Source organism: Parasteatoda tepidariorum, chromosome 1, assembly GCF_043381705.1.
Source record: "Parasteatoda tepidariorum isolate YZ-2023 chromosome 1, CAS_Ptep_4.0, whole genome shotgun sequence".
Classification (NCBI taxonomy): domain Eukaryota; kingdom Metazoa; phylum Arthropoda; class Arachnida; order Araneae; family Theridiidae; genus Parasteatoda; species Parasteatoda tepidariorum.
In genome coordinates this window covers 12,638,144-12,653,928 of record NC_092204.1, presented here as the reverse complement: position 1 = coordinate 12,653,928, position 15,785 = coordinate 12,638,144, and the positions used below count along the sequence as shown (strand labels likewise).

General features: G+C 27.2%; 1 protein-coding gene across 1 annotated transcript; it reads right to left on the bottom strand.

Annotated features, from left to right (window-relative positions):
- Positions 1 to 1,856: 1,856 nt before the first annotated feature.
- On the bottom strand, positions 1,857 to 15,772 carry LOC107455254 (methyltransferase-like protein). Its single transcript, XM_071178076.1, has 8 exons — positions 15,393 to 15,772; positions 13,743 to 13,861; positions 11,991 to 12,004; positions 9,843 to 9,892; positions 8,329 to 8,389; positions 6,603 to 6,742; positions 3,344 to 3,516; positions 1,857 to 2,129 (listed from the first exon to the last, which is right to left on the bottom strand). The coding sequence occupies exons 1-8, from the start codon at positions 15,470 to 15,472 to the stop codon at positions 1,990 to 1,992; spliced, it is 777 nt and encodes a 258-aa protein (XP_071034177.1). The 5' UTR covers positions 15,473 to 15,772; the 3' UTR covers positions 1,857 to 1,989.
- Between the last annotated feature and the right edge of the window lie 13 nt (positions 15,773 to 15,785).

Sequence of the window (15,785 nt, the reverse complement as noted above, 5' to 3'; positions counted from 1 at the left end):
ATATATACATACATTCACTATGTGTATGTATATATCTGAAATTCTCTGACTTTTGCTGGTTTCCAAAGAAAATTTTATCAAATTCCAGATTAATTTTTTACTATAAGCAGCAAATATTTCACCATAAATATAATTTTTTTACCCAGTAAACAATTAAATTCACTTTTTCACAGAAAATGTCAAATATCATAAAATCAAAATTTCAGAAGGTGAAGATTTAACGTACAGTGAGCAAAAATATAAATGGACCACCCTTAATAACTTTTGATCTAATGATTGGATCTTCACATTCTAGGACTCAATCCTAATGGTTCGAGGGGGTGAACTCAAATATACTAATTAATCAGTGCAGACTATAGTTTAAGTTACAAAAACAGACACAAAAACGTACTGTCTCTGAGTAAACATATCTTTTTTCCGACAAATTCGGATTTCTGACCGCCAAAATATTGGGATTAGCTCCATTCTGGAAAATAGGAGCCCAATAGTTTGGTCAGGATAAGGGCGAAAAATTTGGACCCCTATATGTTAACGTAATTTTTTGCGTATTTCGCGATATCTTGACAACTTTTTAAGCAAATTGAAAATTTATTACACAGTTATAAAATTTGTTTCTCCCAAAATGATTCCATATAAAAAAGAAATTGTAGTATACATTTATTATTTTTTATTAAACAGTCAAAAAATTTTGAATTGTAAGGTATACAATTTTTGCACTGTTTTAAAGAATATAATTTTACATTACAAAATACAAATTTTGAGCAAAATCGGTCGAAAAGTTCCTGAGAAATCAAATTTCAAACATCTGACTTTTTTGAAATTCAATATCTGAGGAACTATTCGACCGATTTTGCCCAAATTTTGTATTTGGCCATGCAAAATTATATTCTTTAAAATGATGCAAAAAATTTTATACCTTACAGTTCAAATTTTTTCAAGCATTATTAAATAAAGTAAAAAAATAATAAATATTTAATAAAGGTTACTTTTTGCATAGAATTATCTTTGGATAAATGAATTTTAAAATCGTGTGCAAAAATTTAACTCCATTAAAAAGCTCTCGAGATATAACGAAATAAGCAAAATATAAAATTAACATTAATGGATTCAAACTTTGGAGCACTCTCCTAATTAAAATATTGGGACTATAATTTCCAAATTGCAGCTACCCCCTAGATTTTAGGGGTCAGAAATCCAAATCCGTTGAATAAAAAGGTATGTTTACTCAAAGAAAGTACGTTTTTGAGTCTGATTTTGTAACTTAAAATATTGTCAGCCCTTATTGATTGGTATATTTGAAGTCACCCCCTTGAGCCATTAAGATTGAATCCTAGAACGTGAAAATCTGATCACTAGATCAAATTTATTCAGAGTGGTCCATTTTTTTTTTTTTTGCTCACTGTTCATATTTTAGTATACCCAATGTATTAATTAAATATATAAGCAATATTTCTATAAAAACCAGAAAAAATTGAAAACTTAATATAACATTATTTATTATTCGAGTTCTTTAAAAAAAATAGCCAGTAATCATAGATCTTACTTGGGATTAAAAACCTAAAATTAATTTATCTGAAAAATTAATTTGAAAAAAAGAAACATAATAATATGGAACTAAAATTATGGTTATATTTATAAAGAAATCTCAAACAAACTTTGAGCCTTATTAGCTACTTACTATTACCATGAGTTTTTAAATTTGTTATTTTACAGGCATATTGCAAGAATTTTTCTGTTTTGACTGAAAATTACAATAATTCCTAACAATCTTTTTTTTCTTCTCAAAATCAAAATTCATTACAATTCTAAATTTCCCTGACTCAAAGGTGACCCAGAAAAATTGAAACAACAAACAATTTTTAAAATGTAATATTTAGATATTTTTATTCATGTTCACATTTTAGCAATACTTAAAATTTTAGATTTTACATATTTACAAAATGATAAATAAATGGTTGGATAACAACATATTAATTTTAACTAAATAATTCATAATGGTTTCATATATTTGGCTTGAATCCATATTCTGTACATCTTTAGATGTTTTCCTCTGTTGACTTGAAGTCTTTTGCTACTGTAAAGCTGAGTTTTAACTAATCCTGCAGTGGTGAACAATTTATCCACTTCATCTAAAAGAGATAAAATAATAATAATGAGCATATAGTATTTGATAGACTTGGAAAGTTTTAATCTCACAAATGTCCAAAATTAGTTTCAAACAAACAGGGTTCCCACTCAATTTCAGAAAAAAAATTCCATGACATTTACAGGCGGCATACCAGGTAAATTTCAATGAAAATTGAGACCATATTTTCATCAGAAATACTTTGATTCTTTTATTTGTAATGTGATTTATTATATTTTCTGTGTAAAACAAATATTATTAAATAAGGAAGGGAACATTTCAGTTTGACTAAAATGTGAAATTTTCAAAACAAATAATTGTAATAGATGTTAGAATTATTTAACTTGAATATCAATAACTGATTACTGCTACTAATAATTTTAAGCCTGGTTATTTTCCAGGTATGGTATAGAAATATTCCAGGTTTTGGTAAAAAAATTGCAAATTTTCCTGACTATTCCCTGATTTTTGGAGTTAAAATAAAATTCCCTGAAAATTCCAGGTCTTTCCTGTTCTCCCTGACCCACTGAAACCCTGTTCAAATAAATTTAAAAAAAAACATTTGCTTTGATTTGACCTAACAGGGAAAAAGATAGAAAATAGATAGTTCTTGCAAACTGATTTAGACTATTTCTTAGAGCCTTACTAGTTTCAGTTAGAAATATATATATAGATATGCAAATGGAATAGGAAGGTTTTAGAATAGGAAACAGGGAGCAATTAGGAAGTATCGACACTTTTTCCTGAAATCATAAAATTTTTTAATACTCTCTCTCTTTTTTTTATATTACAATTAAAAAGTAATAAAATTATTTTTTTTTTTTTAAAATTTAGTTGCTTCATAACACAATTTGAGTACTCATTCCAATTTACATGCTTATGTAGAGAGCAACTTTGTGCGAAAACCAATCATAATTAGATACAGCATACCTTACATTTAATTGAGATTACCTTTAAAAAATATCACTTGTATTATTTACTGAGCAGGGAAACATTTAATATGCTTTAAACTTATTCAGTAGACTCTGTTTCATTGAAATCCAAAGTAGAGGCTAAAAAAGTGTGAATTATCCAAAATAAGCACTGATTTTTTTAAAAAAAAAATTGACAAATATTGTAATGTATTATCAAATTACATTATTAAGAAAGATAATTAGAAATAAGTAAGGAATAGAAAAGTAATTAGTAAAGAATAAATTCAAAATAGAGAATGCCTACCTTCGGAGAAAAAGAAAACTCTAGTGCCATCACCTCTCACATAAAAGTGTTCACTCAGGCATCGACCAGGCTTGAAACGAAGTTCTACCATATCATATTTCCCGTAATCTCTAAACAAAATTTGACCCCCTGGTTTCAGATAGTTTGCTAATCTACTAATAGCACTTTGCATTCTGGAAAAAACAATTTAAAGCAAAATCAACGCAAATATAGGATAACAATAAATAAATAAAGAGGTCATGATGTAAAACAAAATTGAATTCAGGTACTAAGATTTATTTTCAGATTTAAGCATAAAAATTTATGTGTTTAAAATAGAAGAAAATTAAATTATTCATTACTTCATGAAGTATTTAATAATTACTATGTTTATACAAATCCAAATGAATTTTGAACAGCATGACAAAAAGTTTACTTAAACGATTAAAACTCACAAGTTAATTCAGGATGGTAATCAATTAATTTTTGAAAAAAACTAGGATTTTATGTTTAAATATTAAGTAAAAAAATAATTAAAATAATATTCACACATGCCTCAAATGTTTGTTACCATAGAAGACCAAAATCTGGGGAACTTTAACTTTTACTAGTGAATGTCAATATACAATCAACATCATTGGTGAACGTCCGTAAAATTTGTTATGTCCGATTAAATAATAACTAGGTCAACCAAATACTACAGTTTTTGCTAAATATTTACTAGAATGGTAGACATTTAAAAACCAAAGCCTTCAGAATTTTTGGTAATTTTACCAATCTTTTCAATGTTTTACCACTAAAAAGTTGAAATAAAGTGGCATTGCATCAACTTTTAAATCATTTATAGTAGCGTGAAAAATAAGCTTAAATGACTAAAAAATAATAAAATAAAACATAAACATAGCTACCACTGGGATAAATATTTACAAAAAGCATAGAAAGTGATGGCAGCCCTGTAATAATTTATGCATTGATATTTTATTTACTCTATATTTTGATATCTGTATTGGAAATACCGGACAAAAAAAATCAGTATAGGGTACAACAGGCAGAGATTTTTAAATTAAAAAAACATTACAATAAAAAATGGCAGTTAAAATATCCATACTGTCCTGCTATTCTCAACAATGATAATTTTCTTAATCTTAACCAGATAATAGTACAGATAATTAATTTCAAATCAGATAATTAACATCAAATCAAATCCAGCATCTATTTCGGACATTTGATAAAGTGATTATGTTACAGTGGACATTTATCCGTGAAAGTCGACAGTCGCCAATTTTGGTTTATCACACTGACATGTACATTATTAAGTATCTACAATAATTAAAAATTTCTTGGGAGCAGCAGACCAAAAATATATATATAGCAAAAATATAAATATATATATTAGCAAGTATGCATCATGGTGACAAGGGTTTATAAACCCTGATAATTATATTGGATAAATCATTATGCTCTAGAATAGCATTTTTTGTTATAACTGAAAAAAGTGTTATTATGGAACTTATTCACGTAATAACTATATTATATTATTATATATCATGTATAATTCATGTTATAACTAAGTTTGTTTCAATCAGGAGGTTTAGCCAGATTTTTCAACAAAAAATAAGCACCCTCTAAATATTTCTTAAATATAGTCAAATAAATCACTTTCCAAAAAAAATCACAATTAGGGTCTGTGAAGTAATAAAAATTATTTTTAATATCGTTTAAAGTTCTTAATTTATAAACATAAAATCAATAAAATCCAAAAACTTTCCATAATCATGATAAAATAACTAGTTTCTGATAAATACTGCAGAGAAAATCAGGCATTTTTTATAATTAAAAATGATAATCGATAAGGTAAAAAAAAAAGGTCTTTTTAAAAGATAAAAAATTAAGCACTTTTTTCAACCCCCCAATAAAAAAAAAGCAACTTTAAGGGCTCTTAAAAGATTTAAATCTAAGATAAGCACTTTCTAAAAACGCTATGCACCTTGTCAATATTAAGATTAGCTCAAGTGAAGTCTCTAACTTAAAAACAATTTAAAAGAGTGTAGTTTCCAATTTTTTTGGCCATGGAACACTAAGCGATTGACCAACTATCAATGGAAGCTCTAGACTTTGTGAATAAAAATCATCAGAAATTGTGAGTATATTAATCAAAGAAAAACTTCGATTTATTTTAAAAATATATAATGTGAAAAATGAAATTTTTTTCATTGTATCATTTTATCAATAAAAGCAACAAAATTAGTTTTTTTTGTCGTACAGTAGAATTCTCAAGTCTGGAGTGGAATTTGTTGAAATGAAAAAGGTCGGAAATAAATGTTGTGAATGTTTATTAGAGAAACAGACTTCTTTATTGTTGAATGTGATTATTTTAATTTAAAATTGAAAGGCTTGATCAGAGATACTAGTACAATTTTTAAAGTAATTATCCTTTTATTTATTCATACAATATACATTGAATATTACTGTATTATTAGAAATATAGACAGGTTTGGAGGATCAAAACAAGTTTAAAAAAAGTTCTAGCTCTCAAACTAGTTCTAGCTAGCAATCTAGAAAGTTCTTTGGGGACCACTGACTTAAAGTGTTCATAGAACAAGGTATTCTGTAATGACCACTATTTATGTATATTTTTAGAATCCTTATTGAAAATTAAGAAATAACTAAACATTAAGTAGATAAAGTATACAAATTCAAGGTCACAAATTAATATTTAAGAGATCTAAAATCAAAAATACTACCCAGATCCAATAAATCATTAAAAACATCAAAAACTGGTAGAAAAAGAGGAGAGTTAAAAGGCAGTTATAAGAAGAATCTCCAGGTTCTGTCAGTCAAACAAACTGGTTTTGATGTTTTTCACCCTAACTTTCTCAATAGTGACTTTTTAGATATCATTTTTGTTTCTTTGTGCATAAATGTTAATCGACCCTTAATATGAGTACTTTTTAAACTTTATTTTAGACTAGGATTCTAAAATTACACATTAAGGACAGTTAATACATAATACTCTGCTTCTACCCTAATCAACTGTAGTAATTTCAAATGTCAGTAATCAAATTTTTGTAGCAATATTTTAAAATACTTTATATTAACAGAGCCTACCTACTATATTTACTTAATTCTGCACATATGCTTGCAATTGTGTGATAAAAAAAGATAACATTTAGTAACATAGAAATCTCAGTTTATTTAAATAATGGTTAACATTTTAAAAAAATATAAAGATTTACGTTATTTCTTTTTACATCATAATAAACATTAGCAAAATACTTACTTTTCAGGATGAATAGCTGATAAAACAAATACTAAAATGATGTAATCTAAACTATTTTCTTCAAAGGGGACATCAAACTGGTCGGAGGATATATCACAGACAAAGGGATGACATTTTTGTGCATCAAATAAAGGATTGTTCTGAGAAAGATGAAGGGGAAAAAAACATTAATACATAAATTAAATTAAATGTTACAGAACATGTAAATTAAAACTCTTAATTCTAAATAAATAATGGGTTTCACATTATATATATATATATTTCCTATATTTTCAGATTTGAATCTGTTAAAAGAAAAGCATTAGAATATGTAATTGGTTTAATTAAAACTCAAATATTTAACATGTAATGAGAATGCTTTGTTAAATACAGGGTGATTATAAACTAACTTTACCAACATATGATCTGCTGGCGAAGAACAATTCTAGAAGATTGATAAAAATGATAATTCAACTTCAAAGGTTATAATTTTTTTTAAAATTATTCTCGCAGCAAGAAACATTTTGAAATATTTATAGTACAAAAAATGGTAGACTTGGGCAGAGGGGAAAAAAAAAAGAGTATTTATAACTTTTTGATGTGTTAGAGATTATTCTACTAAGCATGATCTAATTACAACAGGAAAAGGAAGAAATCAAGCACAAAATTTATATGCTGTATCTTGCTCTATTTCCATTTTATTTATTTTTTTGTCTCTGACTAAATTTAATTATTAACATTTAGTTTGAATAAATAACCTTCAAATTTGTTTTAAGTGTATTCCCATAAATTCGTCTCACTCAAAATTAGTCTCAGTCAATTTTTTTCTTATTATGTAATGGTATTTATACGTAAATTTGATATTCTTTTAATGTCACACTTGAACATTATACTAATGTGCAAATCAAACATATATAAGAATTATATAAAGATTTTCTTAATCAAAAATATATTACATTTAGTATTAATTTTACTTGTAATACTTAGTACAACTTGTAATTTATATTAATTATTTTTAAATCACAAATGTGATTAGCTGTCAACATGTAAAGGCTAAATATTTAATCTAGTTGATTTTACAAAATCAACTGGATTAAATGTTAATCCAGTTGATTATACAAAGGAAGTCATGCAAACTATTATGTAACACCTACATAATAGTAAAACACATGCATTTTAGGGGTTTTATAGTTAAATACAAAAACAACATTCCAATAATAATTGAGAATTTGATACAACTGGAATATTCTCTATTTATGTTTAACATTAAATAAACTTAAAGGTGGAATGCTTTTTATTATTTTACACGTATTTTCGAATTAATAAACTTCAATAATAATAAATTTTGAATTTTTTTTTAAATGTTATAAATGTTTTCAAATGTTATTCAATTGTCTTAAAATTAAAGAGTTTTAAAAAACAAACATTTTAAAACACTGTAAAAAACTTACTTATTTAGCAATGATACTTACTTAAATACTCAAGTAAACAATTAACTGAGTAAAAAATCTATCTCATTCAGAAACTTTCAATTTTAGGAAATTTTCTGAAGCATACAAAAACTAATATTTTTTATTTTTATTTATTTAAACCAGGAAGCAAGAGGAAATTGACAAAATTCCTCACTGGAAAATCCAGTACTTGGCACCCATGAATAATATGATTATTATATATGATTTTTATATTACATGACATAAGCTCTAGCTCATACAACATTAGTAAAAAAAAAATTTTATAGTATATTTACCTTAACTAAATTAACAGCAACTTCAGAGAAATCACAGCAGTATACACATACATTAGAATCTCTGTAAAAATATAAAAATAATTTTAAACTTCTTAACTCTAATTATCAAAAAATAATTTAAATCCAATATACTGAGAAAATAAAAGGAAATATATCCTAGAAAGCAATCAGTAGAAATTATAGTACATGTACAGTGTACCTAAAAAAAGGACCATCTTCAATAACTTTTGGTTGAATCTTCACTTCTAGGACTCATTCTTTAAGGTTCAAGGGGGTGATCTCAAATATGCGGTTAATTAATAAGTGCAGACCATATTTTAAGTTATGAAATTAACACACAATTCTTTTAGACAGAATTTAAATACACGACTTTTCTGAAATTCGATTTCTCAGGAACTGTTCAACTGATTTCACTCGAAATTTGTTTTTTGCGAAGTAAAACTACATACTTTAAATTTATGTAAAAAAATTTATACCTTACAATTTAAAATTTTTTCAACTATTATTAAATAATATAATAAAAAATAATAAATATTTACTAACATTTAATTTTTGCATGGAATTATCCTTCAAAAAACGACTTTTATAATTGTGTGAAATTTTTTTTTAATTTGCTTAAAAAGTATTTGAGATAAGGTGAAATATGCAAAAAGTAAAATTAAAATCAAGGGCCCAAACTTTGGATTATTTTTTTAACCAAACTATTAGGACCATATTTCCCAGATTAGGCCTAATATTTTGGGGTCATAAATCCTTATTTGTAGAAAAAAAGTTACGTTTATTCAGAGAAAGTACTTTTTTATGTCTAGTATCGTAACTTAAAATATCATTTGCATTTATTAATTAGCATATTTGAGGTCATCCCCTTAAACCAATAATATGTCCTAGAACATGAAGATCTGATCATTAGATCAAAAGTAATTTAGGGTGGTCCAATTTTTTTCTGAAGCACTGTACATATTGTTCTATTTTAGGTTTATGATGATAACAAGCATCGTTTGCCTCTTTTATTTACCAAAGTTTTGTTTTACCTCCATCAAAGTAAATATCTTGAAGTTTGATTTCCTATTCTATTACTTAATTCTACAGATTCAGTTTTTGTTGTATTTTACATCTGTCTGCAATGATAGGAGAACCTTTGTATTTCATAATTTCATCTTGAATTTTTTTTCCCCTTTATATTATCTTCTCTATTTTTTTTTCTCTCTGTGGTAAACCATATGGAAATACTACCGCGATGGCAGCACCAGGTCTATCTAGAATACCCTATCTGACATGCGTTCTTGCAAATGTTTAATTCTGGTTTAGGGTGCAACTGAGGTTGAAGGCATTGGAGATCCTGAAACGTCTGGTACTTTGACATTGAATTCGAAGTTTTTAGATTGCATTTTCATGCCCTTTTTTCTAACTGGCTTATATTTAGAGTAATTTAAATAAAAATCAAAGAGATCATGCAAATAAACTGGACACAAGAGTCAAGTAAATAATAAAATGAGAAATAAAATTTAATATACTTATTAGTTTCAAGTATTGGGAAAACTGTATTTCCAACACCACATCCTACCTAAAGGGAGAGAAAAAAAAGTTCAAGCCATAAAGAACAAGTATACAACTTTAAAAGATTTCTGATGTAACACACATGCAATTAAAACAGAAATTTGCAGAAAACAAGATTTTATTACAGGATCACATATCAAAAATAGTAGAGAAACAGAGAATCAGCACTTAACATAAATATTAGTGGAAGTCATCCATGGCCATACAATGACATTAAGAGCTCATAGCACACATCTACAATGAGTTTAATAGCACTAATAGTTCTTTTACACAACTTAGTGGTCCACCCCCCCCCCTAGTGATACATTTGTATACATGATGTTTTCACTATAACCACTATTAAAACAGGCATAGGATTCTTCAAGAAAATGCAGAGGGTTTTCCCTCAATTTCAGAACCTCTGACTTTTCGAGGTATATCAGGTAAATCCATACCATGTTTTATGGATACCATGCCATTTTTCATCAGAAAGTTAAAAAAAAAATTATTTTATTTTTATTGTCAACTATTAGATTTTGTAAGCAAAACTATATAATTGAATGAGAATGGAAACATGGAACAGTTTCACTAAAATGTGAACTTTTATGGAATAATTGAAAAACATGTTGGAATTATTTAACTCAAATCTCAATAACTGTTTACTGTTACTGACAATTCTAAGACTGGTTATTTTCCAGGTTTTTTGGAAAAAATTGCAACTTTCCCTACTTTTTAGAGTTAAAATAAAATTCCCTGAGAATTCTAGTTTTTCCCTGTTCTGCCTGAGCATTGGGAGCCTGTGCAGCAGCCGATGGTAGAGGGGTTACCTTAATCAAATTCTGGCTGTTTATTTGGTTCAGCACAATTCAGACTATCTCAGCATCACTAGTTTTACAAAGTTAGTCATGGTGGCTCAGAGGACAGAATGTTGAATTTCCAATGAGGTGAACTGGGTTCAAATCTCAGCGATGGCTGGTTGATATGAATTCCGCACCCAGCTTGCACTGACCACAGGGCTGACATTAAATATCCTCAGTGGTTGGTAGAGGGATCATGGGCTAAAGGCTAAATGTGAGGGGTCTTTATAGTTTTCTCTACATGTACCGCAAAATGCGGGTTAGTTCTATCAAAAAGTGCTCCGCGAAGGCACATTTCTTCCAGTACTTGATCCAGGAGTTCCTTTGTCTTCTGGGTTGGGTTCAAAACTACAAGGCTACAAAGTAGAATTCTAGCAGTTGCAAACCCAAAAAATTGGGTCGGCTGTTCAACAAAGGTTATAAAATATTCCAAGGCTTTATCTTTCTGTGATCATATCTGCCAGGTGTGGAACAGAATACTACAGCTCCTCAACGGAATAAGAAGAAAGACAGGGAGAAATGAACACCTAGCTGCATTTATCCTGTTATCTAATTTAAATTATATTGATGCCAACAGCTAAACATTTAATATTAACTATTAAGAATTACAGTAGAGCGCCATTTATCCGAACCCTTATTATCCGAACGTCAAATTATCCGAACTATGTCTGAATTCTTTTTTTTGAAGTTTAGAATACTTTTCAACTTATCAACAATTTTTCTAAATTTCTAAACCAGTAGATCTTCTGGCTGAAAAGATGCCAGGTTATGCAGCAGAAAAAATAGAAAAATAGAATACTGGTGTCGAAACACTGAAAATGTCCCAGGATTTAAAGTTTGATGATGAAATTGTTGCTGAAATTTTGAAAGAAAATTGGAACTCCTCAGATGAAAAGGAAGAAGTAGGTGATCAAGTTCAAGATAGTGGACCTTCTCATATAGAAGCATGCAATTCATTAGATATTGCAATAAATTGGTTAGAACGTCAAAATGATATTGATCCAGTTCAGTTGATTTATTTAAAAAGATTTATGACTGCTCAAAAAAAGAGCATCTTTTTTGAAACAAAAGTCTTGGCTGAATTTCTTTGGCAATGGAAAACAAAGTAAAATGTGTCAAAATCAGTAATTAACAAAAAAAAAGTTAGCTGGAATGGAAAAAAAAGTAAATGAAAATGTAAAATAGAAAAGTAAAATGTAAAAAAAAGTAAAAAAAATAAATTAAAAATTAAGAAAAAAAACTTTTAAACTAAGCTATTTTAGATAGTACTGCCTGTCCTAAACCTGGAAAAAGTGTGAAGAGAAGTTAGGGCATAAATAATAATCATTAAACTTGATTTAAAGCAACTTTCCAATTATCCGAACTTTTCATTAACCGAACAACGTTCGATTCCGAGCAGTTCGGATAATCGGCGCTCTACTGTATCCGATATTTATTTTGAAATAAATATATATTTTCAGCAAAATTTCTAAAATATCCCCCACGTTATTTCAAGATTTCTTTTAAGCACTACACAAACTCATGCTACCATTCACACTATCTTTACAAAAATCTTGTTTTAGATTGCACCTGCCCCCACNCGATAGAATAAAACTAATATCTGGTGTATTTATATTTTAAATATTTTTAAAAAGTATGTTCTAAAATTAATTAATGAATTAATAATCAGAAGAAAGAATAGTTAGGTAGTTTTCGGTTAGTCGGGCAAAAGTAATTCAAATATTTTTATTTTTTTTAGTTTGTTTACTTTTTTTCTATTTTATAAAATTTTTTTTGAACATCCATTTTGTTCAGCGTTTAAAAAAATTAGTAAAATGACAAATAGCAAAAAAAAAAAAAAAAAAAAAAAAAAAAAAATAAAAAAAAAAAAAAAANTTTTTAAAAATTTAGAAGTCTAAATTTTTTTTATCAGCAGCCTGCAGACCAAATGATAAAAATAAAGGACAACTTATAAAGATGTATAAGTAAAACAACTGGTTATAGAGGGCAATAAAAAATATGTTATTATTGATGCCAGTAATGCTTAAGTAATTATATTAATATTTACTACAGATACTATGTAAATAGGTGCACTGGTAGTTGAAACCTAATTTTTTAATATGGGTACATAACTTAAGTACGTAATATAGTTAAATACTATGGAAGTAAGAGTTTTATGGCCCATTTAATGGATAAGTACTGCTGTATCCATTTAATACCTAAAATTTCTTTATACTTCAGAAGTAATACTTAACTCTGTTAACTTTAATTTTGCAAATACAAAAAAGCAGGTAAATTAATTTTTATAAAACAAATATAAACTGCATAGCAAACTTTAGATAAATTATAATATCTGATTGCTCAGTACACAGCATGTGACAGTGAAATTGCTCTGTAGGTTTAAAAAAAAAAATCCAAAAAACCTAAAATTTAATATTACACATTTTAAATATATTCAAAATTAAATATATCAATGTGAATTGGAAAGAAAAAACATTGATACAACATAAAATTCAAAAATTGAATTCATTTTCAAAAATAAATAAATGCAATTTTAAACCTCAAACTATTATTCAGAACAAAGGTATTATGCATAATATAAGTAAGTAATAGCATTTTATGCTGATAGATGGCAGTGAGTTATGTTGGACGAAGTTGGAGATATGAAGTAAGCTATTATTCAATTCAACTATTATTCAGAACTATTATTCAGAACAAAGGTATTGTGTATAATAAAAGTAAGTAATAGCATTTTATGCTGATAGATGGCAGTGAGTATGTTTGACGAAGTTGGAGATATGAAGTAAGCAACACCAGACATCGTATGGGATCCGACCAGAACAGTCAACCATCATGTCAAAATTATTCATTTGAATTATGAGTCTATTTGTAATAAAAGTGTGTCGCATAAATAAATGAAAGACATACACTTACTAATTGGAACACAACCTGCTTTTCCCAAAACAAAGTAGAGAATATAATTAAAGGCACTTAAAAAAGTTCTAAATATATAGATAATTATATGTAAATATTAATAACTACAATAAGGTAAATGAAAACTTATATTACCTTGTTCATTACTTGATACCAATATTTGAGAATTAGCTCTAATCTTTTCATCAGCCATTCGTTTCAGATCTTCATCCCATTCAACATCATCCCTAATTATTAATGCAATACATTAATTATTTACTAATTTACAATATTTTTAAATACTATAAAACTATATCAGAGATGCCAACTTGCTCCGAACAGTGGATAAATATTTTTGAGTGGTAGTCTTAATCTAATGTATGATTCTTAGTTTAAAAATTTCATTCATAGGGTTTTTACTCGCCATTACTTCTAAATAATTTGAAAGCTTATGTGATACGCCCCCTTTTTACACTTAAGCCTTGGTGAGCCTTAAGTTGGCAAAATTAACCGAAAATCAGCAAATAATTTGCGTTTCTCTACCGTGTTTTAAAATATTTCGCCAAATCTAGTGCAGTTGGCATCTTTGCTATATACATCAAAACAGGAATAAATACGCTTAAAGATCTTACGGTAACAAATTGGCAGTGGTCTGTAGTTACTAGTGAAATTCATAATATGCTGCCACTAGAGCAGCAGTTCCTCACTTTTATCGGCTATGGAACCCTAAATAACCAACCTTCTTTCAAATCCTGGCATTATAAACAAAGTTTATTAAAACTACTTTATTTTACAAATAAGAAGTATGAAATTTTATTATTAATAATCTTAAGTTAGGTTTTACATCAGACTGTTAAATTTGTCTTCTTGGAGTTTAGTTCAGAACTTTTCTTTGTTACATAAGCTGAAAAGGAAACAAATAAGACAAGTACGGTTCTTGCTGAAATAAAAGTTAAAAAGAACTGCAATAAATGATGAAAGATTTTACCAAAGAAACATATTTCTTTATTAACGAACTTAGCTATTTTATTTTAATTGGGTTATACAAATGTAATTTTCTATTAATTCATGTACTTATCATAAATTATTTAAGATATTTATATTAGAAATATTTTAATTTTTTTTTTTTAAATTGCTATTTTTTTATTGGTATTTTCTTTTAAATAGTTTCATAAAGATAATCAAAATTTTAAATAACGATTTATTGATTGGATCTAAGTATAAATAAGGTTAGAAAAAGTACTACTAGTTTTAAAAAAAAATTATATATCTCAGAGCTTCTTGAACCCTTCCAAAGAACCCTAGGGTTCCAAAGAATATTTGAGAATTGCTGAACTAGAGCAACAGTTAAAGAAAAATGAATAAATAAAACTATTATATACATTATATATATAATATAGAAACTGCATCAAGTGTTATTTAATCTGTAAGAATGCTTTTCTGCTGATAGTTTTTATTTCTTTTCCTAGTTAATAATTTATTTTACTTGAAAATGTTTTTAATGATTGTACTTTTTAATCAATTTCTGAAAAAATAAAAATTATTTATTCAGTTTTGAAAATTTTATAGTTTAATAGATTTGAAGAATAACTCCGGAATCAATGCTGTTTTAAAAGAAGTATATCTTAAGAACTGCACAAAAATTTTAAGAGCTTTAAGTTATATTACGAGGAAAAACAGCTTAATTGAGACAGTAAAACACGACTCATTCATAAACTTAAAGAATATGATTTATTTTTTGAATAATCAAATATAAATAACAAAGCAATGCACTATTACCATGCATTATGTTGAAAAACTTGATCCGGATCATGCAAATACCTAGTACCAAACTGAGGTTTCTTACGATCTTCACTCATTTTTTATAATATTTTAAATGCTTTTGTGCCTCCCACTCGAAATATTTATTTATAGTAAGGTAAAAAATAGATTTAATTCAAGAAAACATTTTCAAATTCAAATGATACACAAGCATACACCAAGTACACGATTTGTTTGTTGTCAATTTGAAAGTAGAATTTTAAAAGTGGCGATATTTGCAACTTTTTCAATCTTTTATTCAACTAACGTGCATTTCACCCTACTGAAGTTTTATTTCTATGTAATATTTCATTATTTTATACGAACCGCAAAACTGATGTGCGTTTAAACTTACTATTATACGAACTGTAA

Coding starts and splice junctions, on each gene's coding strand:
- LOC107455254 (XM_071178076.1), bottom strand. CDS start 15,472: ATGAGTGAAGATCGTAAGAAACCTCAGTTTGGTACTAGGTATTTGCAT. Junction 8,390..9,842: donor CCAATACTTGAAACTAATAA/GTATATTAAATT, acceptor ATATTTTTACAG/AGATTCTAATGTATGTGTAT. Junction 3,517..6,602: donor TCAGCTATTCATCCTGAAAA/GTAAGTATTTTG, acceptor TGTTTTTTCCAG/AATGCAAAGTGCTATTAGTA.